The 9,178-nt window shown below is 45.9% G+C and overlaps 1 protein-coding gene across 1 annotated transcript; it reads right to left on the bottom strand.

Moving 5' to 3' along the window:
- Positions 1-403: 403 nt before the first annotated feature.
- Positions 404-5,777, bottom strand: OTUD1 (OTU deubiquitinase 1). The gene has a single exon (XM_042802188.1). The coding sequence runs from the start codon at positions 5,529-5,531 to the stop codon at positions 4,197-4,199; it is 1,335 nt and encodes a 444-aa protein (XP_042658122.1). The 5' UTR covers positions 5,532-5,777; the 3' UTR covers positions 404-4,196.
- Between the last annotated feature and the right edge of the window lie 3,401 nt (positions 5,778-9,178).

Raw genomic sequence — 9,178 nt, 5'->3', positions numbered from 1 at the left:
TTACTCACAACTTTTCTGCGCGCTGCTTACTTTCATATAACCATTCAGAAATGGGACATTCTTTTTAACATCAAAGCTGAGGCTTTTTCATTTTGCACCACTTTGCATCAACATCCTTGGAACACTTAACAATGCATGTCAATAAACTGTTAAATATGTATGAAAGAGTATAAGCAAAAGATAAGCAAAAAACTATTAATGCCAGCTACTTGTCCCTGTTGTGAGATACCTGTCATCACCATCTGCTTGGATTCAGAAGCCATGTATGTGCACACTGACAAACCACTAAACCGAAATTAGAATTTTATCTTCAAAAATCCTATCAACTCATTCTGACACAATAAAAGCAAATGCAGACAGAAGAAATATTTGGATGCACATGGTTTAGTACATGCACAAGGAGAACCAAAATATGCCTTTATTTACAAGCGGCATTAATGTAACAGATTTATCTTGTACACATGTAAGGTACCAGCCATGTACAACAGGACAGATAAACCCAGTAGCTGGTATTAGGCAAGTTTTATGCATCCTAAATAAGTTACTAAGCACAGTCATCCACTGAAATTTCTGAAAACCATTGACTAAAATGAAAAATAATAACACACAAATCTTCCTTTTCCCACTTGCCCACCACTCCTACTTTGGGATGCATTCACTGTACATCCAAACCAATTCAGTTCTTGCAAAACTTGCTTTGTATAACAGAGTCTGTTCAAGACACAGGAAAATTCTAACATATCCATTGCACATTTAGTGACAGAATGCCATAGTCTTTGGCAACCTGAGAAACTGAAATGAAGCATCCAACATGTCAACTAATTCACAATTGTATTATTAAATACAACCAAAGATGGCATCATAAATTTTCAGCTCCCACAGACTCCAGTTCACATTTTCCCAGTTCAGAATTAAAGCATTTTCTACCTGACCTTAGAGCCAAATATTGAAAATCAAGCTCTCCTCCTCGCTTATCGTCAATAATAGTCTGTTGACCAATGTCCCCAGACAGGTCTAAGGATTAGCTGGGTTATGTAAGTGATTAGCCAAGGTTAAAATAATCGAGTACTGAAATTATGAGCAAGGACAACATTTGTCCTTCCCTTGTTACTGAATTGTTGAACAAGGAACAGTAAGGGAAAACTTGCATCTACTTGTGCTTTTGCTGGGAGCAAGTGACAACGTTGCAAGCTGTTTTGTAAAGGTTTGTCCACACTAAGGGTCACTACCACTATAAAAGTACTCCATAAAACTGCTGCTACCACTACACAGGCAAAACACCATCAGCTTGCATCCGAACTCCGTGTCTCCGTTGCACTTTAAGCACCAAGCAATAAAAACGTTTTCACCTTCCATGTGCCTGGAGCGTCTGACATGCCATTTTTGTCAGACAGAGAATGTAATGCAAGCTGTCAATAGACACAGAATGTAATGCAAGCTGCAAAAACAAGTGCCTTGTTACATGCTTCAGCAATACATCTTTCATGTCTTTGCAAACTAGTTCAACAAGTAACCTAGTTTTTTCAAATCCCTTAAAGTTATCTGCATGCCCCCGTGATTCATGCAGCAGCATCAAAATTTCTCAGGAACCCTGTGGGAACTTATCCCAGGGTTCTGTGCTGTTTAACACTATTTTTTTGTTGACACTTTAATATAAATTATATCTCACAGAGTGAATATCAATCCTTCTTTTCTTGGCTTATTCTATGCATGTTTCTAAGGTTTGTGTCAAAAAAAAAAATGAACAAACAAAACAACAAAAAAAATTGTAATCACAATTATTGTTATAGCTGAAAATGGTAATTTTAAAAGATCTGAAACAAATGGCTTTTTTACAAGTTTGGGATATTGACCACTTTGAGTGAATTCATCATATCCAACCCAAAACCTAAACAGTCTGGATACAAAGTTTTTAATCAGTCAAGCATATCACTGGTGTTTAGTGATGCTGTATTAGTATTTTTGTGCTTACAGCCACCCGAGTAGCTATTTTCATCACCAACTATCTCTGTTCCTCATCAACACATCCATATTTGCATCTTTTCCTTGCTCTCGCCTCAGAACTCAGCTTTCCAGAGATTCAGTAAAGTTAAGCAATAGTGGATGACTAGCAAGACTGGTTTTTTCCACCCATTATTTTACCTTTAAAGAAAAAACATGATTCCTAGTAGAAAAAAAGGAGAAAACCCGAGTCTGCATTTACCATTATTTTGGAAATAACAATAAATTCATTTATATATATTCCTTGCATCACATAAAACAGTACTAAATATATACACAATCAATCCTGCAGCTCTTTATTACAAGTGTGCTCAATTAAGATTTCTGCATTTCAGTTATTGTTAATTTTTAATCCCAATTTTAACCCAGTACCCTTCTGTCATTTAAGGATGGACTTCTAGTATTTTTAGAGATCAGGGGTAGGTTTGTAAACGCATGTACACACAGTACTGTTTAACAACTTGCAAGACAGTCCCCTCTTGCAAGGAGTGCAAAAAACTGTAGTTCCTTGTAACATTACTTCTATTCAAGTAAGAGGAGGAGGAGGGTTGCCGAGGTATCACTGGTGACAAGGCAAAACTAAAACATTTGGGACTGGCTGCAGAATGGACATTCCCAACTATCGGAGTCCAAGCCCAAGTGTGCACAGCCCAGCAGAGACCTGGTTCATCACAACCAGCCCACATTCTACGCTTGAGAACTCTTCTAAGGCATATTAAGATACAAAATATTTCTCACTGGCAAAGAGATATACAAAGACCTCTTACAGTTACAAAATAATTCTTCAATTGTCTTTAAATGCTTTTCTTTCACATATCCACAGACACCAGAATTACGAGTGGTTCGCATTTATAAAGTATCATGCCCCTTCTTCCCACCCCTTAATTGGGGGAAACTAAGGTAGAGGAGCTAAACAGAGGGCCTTGAGAACCCCCTTGCAGTTCTTCACCACAACAGGAATGCAAAAGTTGGAAAAAAAGAACCCAAGTAAAATTATATTCTTTATTCATTCCATTTTAACTGTGAATATTCCTATTATACAAATACAGTATAAATTCCAAAATCACAATATATTACAAAATAAAAAAGTACAAACTGCATTACTTAATAAATATATCTAACAAGTTAATCAGAAAGTAGAGACAGAATTCAGATTGGAAACATTCAAATGTTTGACCCAGCAAACCATACAAACTTCCATTTAAATACTCTTCTTTTAAACCATAATGTAGAACGCCATTCCCAATTTCTTGATTAGAAAACAACATCAAGTGAATAAAATGTTGTGATCAGATAATGATTTGTTGGTGCAACACTAGTGCCAAGAAGCAGGGCTTGTACAAAAGACACCATAACCCCAGAAACAAGAACACAAACACCGAGGTGCAGCCAAGGCAATTATTGCCAAAGCGGGAGACTATTATCTAGTCACAACATTCTATTGCAAGTTAATGTTCTGTTATTACAGATAAATAATATAAATGGAGCAGAGGGCAAGCCAACCAGGCAACAAGAGGCCAGTTTACTCAAAACAGTAATTAAATACAGAAGAGTCAATTGCTCCCTGTACTGTTCATGTGTAGCTGCATTCCAACTGGCTCAAAGGACCTGTTCTGTGCTCCAGGCAGAGAAAGCAACTGTTCTGAAAAGCCGTCTGTTCATACTTTGCTGCATTTTTACAAAAACCATTGTTTTAGTTTTGCAAGAAAAATACCCACAATGATTTCACCAATTAGGAAGGGTCAGTTTGACATCAACTTCATTTGGTAAAAATATAAGGTTTATGGGTAAAAAACACAGCAAAAAAATAGCTGTTACATCGTAAGCCTTATTTACAAAAACTGTTTACAAACATTTTTGGCTGTACAGCTGAAAGCCAGATACTAATGTAAGATGTAGAAGATGGAGGTAACATTTTAAAAATATTGTGCAAAAAATACATTCTTATAGAAAATAGACAGTGGGAAGGGGAGACACAAAGATAGGCAAAGAATCTGCTTGCAAATAATCCGAGGCTAAGTTTTTACAACATAATATTACAAACACATCTGTATTTATCCCCCACAATCTACAGTCCTTCTCAGTCTGGGGTGCTGCTGCTTCATTAAGGATTAAGGCATCACTATCACAGCCAGCACACCTTCTGTCTGTCTCAGTCCCCGCAGCAAAGCTCCCAGCCTGCAGCCCTGGCAGTCTCAAGAGCAGGCATTCTGCTCGATGTACATCTTGGACAAGGACACTGCCATGGACTTGGCCAGCTCCTCATCCCGCCTGCGCTGTACCTGAGTCTGTCTGCACCACGCCTCATACTCTGGGTTGGGGCACACGCGGTCCAGCACAGCATCGTAGTGCCCATTGCTAAGCCAGCTCAGCCAGATACTGGGCCGTGTCGGGTCCTCAGGCCCCAGGTAGTGAACCATAGTGGAAACGGTGGGGCTCTCGGGCCGGCCGCCCGTGGTGAGGTGGATGTTCACATTCAGCATTTGCCCCATGGCCAGCAGCTCCGGGTAGCCGGCCCAGGCCCCGTCCTGGGCAGCGCCGATGAGGAACTCTCCCACGTCGCCCTCGATGATAGGGTTGAAGTGGTCCAGGTGGTCGGCGATGTAGTGCACAGTCTGCTCGCGGAGCTCGCTGTGCAGGCGCTGGTCCCCATACACCGCCTTGCAGACGGCGCGGTAGAGGCAGTTCCCGTCGGGGATGATGTGGAAGCGGAACCTGCCCTTCTGCCGCAGGTACTTGTCCTGCTTCTCCACCTCGGCCAGGTACAGCGCCAGCTTCTCGCTGCGCTCCGGCCTGCCGCCCGGCCCCCCGCGCACACCGGGCCCCCCGCCCCGCTCCTCCTCGTCCGCCTCCTCCCCGGGCGAGGGGCCGGCGGCGGGCAGCGCCTGGCTGCCGCTCCGCTCCGCGGGGCGACAGCCTGGGACCGGCCCGGGCTGGGCGCCGGCGGCCGCCGCCTGCAGCGCCTGGCAGTGCTCGCTGAGGCGCAGGCTGCGGTTGCTGGGCTCCTCGGCGGGCGGCGGCAGGGCGGCGGCCTCGCCGTCCCCCCCGGCCTGCCGCATGCTCTCCAGGATGCCCTCCAGCCAGGCGCGGCTGCGCGGCGAGGCCGGTACCAGCTCGCCGGGGGCCTCGGCTCGCTGCACGATGCGGATGGGCACGACCCGCTCCAGCGGCCGCCGACGGCTGACGGTGACCTGCGCGCAGGAGCTGTACTGCGGGCCGCCCGCCGGCCGGCTGCCGGGGCCCGCCGCGGGGCCGCTCGGCATCACCTCCAGGCAGGAGGAGAAGGCGGGCATGGCGGCGGCGCTGCTGCTACTGTTTCCCCCCCCGGGAACGAAGCCGTCCTTGGCGGGGCTCTCGGCGGCCGGGTTCGGTCCCGCGGCGTCGGCGGCGCTCGGTGCCTCCGCGGAGGGGGGTCCCGGAGACAAGGAGACCTTGAAGACACCGGCGGCGCTGGGCGAGGCCGCCGCGGCGGCTGCTGCGGCTGTCCCGCCCGCCGGGTAGTGGGTGATCACGGAGCTGTAGAGCTGCATCCTCGGCACCCCGCGGGCGGCGCTTTATAGGCGGCGCCGGGGCGGGGAGCGGCGGCGGGGGCCGCGCTGGGGCTGCCGGAGAGGATGAGCCGCCCGGGTAAAAATAAACAAGGGCATCACCCCCCACACACACCCGCCGCCGCTGCCCCGCCCCTGCGCGCCCGCTGCCGGCTGGGCCCCGCGGCGGCGCCAATTCCGACTGCGCCACCAGCGCCGCGCGGCGCGGCCCGGCCCCGCCCCTCCGCGGGCGCGCGCGGCTGCGGCGCTCGGGCCCTTCTGGAAGCTGCTGGAGGCCGGACCGGGGAGGGCGGGGCCGGTCCGGCGTAGGGGGGCGGGGTCGAGGCGGGGGGGCGGGGCAGCGCCCGTGTTTACCTCAGGGCCGTGGCACGTTGGAATGTGGGGGGGCGGGGTCAGGGCGCGTTGCCTCACCGAGCACCGCTCCGCCCCCTGGCGGAAGGGGCCGCGGAGCCTGCGCGGAGCTGCGCGTTCGGTACCGTGTCCTCGGTACCGTGTCCTCGGTACCGTGTCCTCGGTACCGTGTCCTCGGTACCGTGTCCTCGGTACCGTGTCCTCGGCGGGTTCCGTGGAGGGGCTGTGGGCTGTGGGCTGTGGGGTGGGCCTGGGCTCTCGCGTGTGGGGCCGGCTTCCCCGGTCTGCTTCAGCCCCGCCGCCTGCCAGCCGGTGCCGGGGAAGCCGCGCCGCGTTGTCCGAGGCTGTGGCGGGGTCGTGCGTGGCGGCCGCTGCCGCGGGGAGGCCGGTGGGAAAGGGAGCCCCTGTGTGAGGGAGTGTCTCGGGAGAAACGCCTGCCCTCCCATGTCGGGCTGGCGGCACGGAGCTTCTGCTGCGCTGGGCAGGGTGCTGGCTGTGGCATCGTTTGATAACGGGGGGCGTTGAGGGAGCTTCGGAGAGGGGAGCACCCCCCGCATTGGGGGTTCTCGGGGAATGCCACTGCAGGCAGCGAAAGCAATTCCTCGTGGGACAATCTGTCAGCCAAGTAGTTTGATTTTTAGACTTGACCATCGTGTATAAAGTAGTGGAAATGTTCTGTTTACAGTTGACTGATGCTATGTTGTATCCGTGTTATTGTTGAAAAGGAATGATGCTTCTGCCCATGTATAATTGGTGTCATGATTCATAATTTGCAGCTGGGGCAGGAATAATATTCATTCATTAGTTTTCTGACAGTCACTGGCACAAGCTGCTATTTGTCCACCTGCAGTCCTACTTTGGAAAATGTAGTGCATGCATATATAAAAAGTAGGATATAAATCATCACATTATAACAGGAGAGACCAGATTTAAAATATAGGTCTCATAAAGATCATTGATAATTAGTTTATTAATGCCTGTAGCATCTTAAAATTAAGCCATGTCTTTTAGTGTTAGCTGTGGTATAAATAAAGTCATATCTAAGCCTTTGAGCAGGACTGATGACGTTATCTGTACACGTTGGATTTGATTATGTTGTGACAGGCATGCTGACCACAAAACACCAGTTTGCACTATGATCAAATGTTAACACAGACATTTATTCCTACCAAAATGGAAAAAAAATATATATATATTGATATATGTAATTTCAAAGTGACATTTAGAAAATTTTCTGAATTCTATCCCACAGTCCCAAGTATCTTCAGGAAAGCTTTAGTAATCTAAGCAGATTGCAGAATTTAAAAAAAAAAAAAAAAAAAAAAAAACAACTCCATTTGGATATTCTGAAAAATTTCTTGTTCTATTTACGCTAATTTAAAAAGACATAACTAAGAGGATCACTTGCAGCAGGCTGCAGTGTCAAATATAATTGTTTCTTTGGAGCCTTGGTTGTCTTTTGAATCCATGTCTGGGGATCTAATTCCTATCTTCAGTCTCTGCAGCTGATTCCAGGGCTACCAGCAACACAATATGGAATTTCATTCTCTTTACACGGAAAACGTTCTGATTTCCTCAGCTAAGTTGCATGTTGAAGGAAAAACGCTGAAATTCTTCATGCTAAAAACTGCGGATATTTATGGGAACAGTTTTCACATCCACCTTACTTTTTTATTCTGGATAAAATAGGGCAGCTAATTCCATGCATTATTGGGAACCTCAATAAAAATTTACAGAGGCAGTATGTATCAAAAATTTTTGCCTCCAAAGTTGAAATGTAAGAGGTGTACCAGATATGAATCAAAGCCCAAATGTCCTGACTTACCTGCTACAGTCAGAAAGTTGATATCTTTAGAACAAATGGTGATGTGCATTAGCCAGGAGCATTTCTGGCAGCCTGTTACAGGCGGATAAGATATTACAGCTGCTCTGAAATTACAGAGTGACTTTTGTATTTCAGAATGTTCAGAACTTTGTTTTAAATATAGCTTGTGAGATCAGTCAGCGAGTCTCTATTTATGGACTAATCATTGCTGAGAGAGGAATATATATATTGATCAAATAGTGGTAAATTGAAATCTTCCCTCTTTGAAGGCTTGGAACAAAGGAAAGATTCCTGTGTAGTGTTACTTCTTAGTCCTATACCTTATACTTAGGTATATTTCCAAGTGAAAATGTGATTTAATATAAAATCACCGGAAGTTGCCTCTTCCTAGGGGTTTTTAAATGTGCCAGTAGCTGTTTATTGTGGGTTTGTTCATTGTTAATATAATAAAGATGTACTTTACTTCATGCTCACCAGCCCTTCTGCCTACTTTCTTTAGTTTAAAAATGGCATCTCTGTGGCTTTGCTTAGTGAATTGTTCAGCCAGAGCTGACTACAGGATGGTGGATTGAAAGTCTTAAATAGTCTGGTAGGGAGAGAGAGAGAGAGGCAGCTCCTTCTGTTAGAGAATAATAATTGGATCCAGCAGAGTAAGAGCACTTCTGTCATAAGTGAGTGCTGCATTTTGAATACTCAGTACGGCAATTTTCTTTCTTCTAGGATATTACAGAAACTCCTGCTAATGACTGTTCTGCCTCTCCAAAACCATAGGTTATTTGGAACACCGGTACATTAAGGCATGGGCAGCTGTCTAATTCTGATTGTTAGTTACAATGAGGTACAATGCTTGTGGTGCTTCATTTGAGGAAAAAAAAACAGATTTATTATGTATGCCCAGATTACCATCATGTTAGTATTCTGATGCTCTACCATAGCATAATCTGGACAAAAAGCTTGTTTGTCTCTGAACAAAAATACAAGGAGCATCCTGAAATACATACTAAATATGCCAGCAGTTTTTGGTAACAGTAGCAGGTAGATTGTTATTTTATTCTCTTTTCATTCATAAACAGATACAATGTTATTCCTATATTTTCTGTTAAAATGCACATAGTAACCTTCCTAATAAGGTTAAAATACAATCATCTGTTACTAGGTAACTGAGAGACACAACAAACATAACAAACATTTATGCCACTGTCTTAGTGTTAATAGTATGCTACTCTAACATACTTATTACCTCCCATGTGAAGTAAGAGGAAAGAGAAGCTCACCTTGGTGTATTTTACCTGTGCTGTTGTTAAATGCTGACAATGTAATGTAACCAACATTTTCCATAACTGAGCACCCAGTTAGTCACAGGTGCTTGGCCTGGGTGGAATCTAGTCTCTCTGGATGATCAGTGACAAAAACCCCATTGAACCGCTGCAGCACAAGCATCTCATGGCTGGTT

This window comes from Tyto alba, unplaced genomic scaffold, assembly GCF_018691265.1.
Source record: "Tyto alba isolate M040663 unplaced genomic scaffold, T.alba_DEE_v4.0 Super-Scaffold_38, whole genome shotgun sequence".
NCBI classification, from domain to species: Eukaryota; Metazoa; Chordata; class Aves; order Strigiformes; family Tytonidae; genus Tyto; species Tyto alba.
The sequence above is the reverse complement of the archived record's forward strand: the minus strand, read 5'-3'. Positions and strand labels throughout refer to the sequence as shown.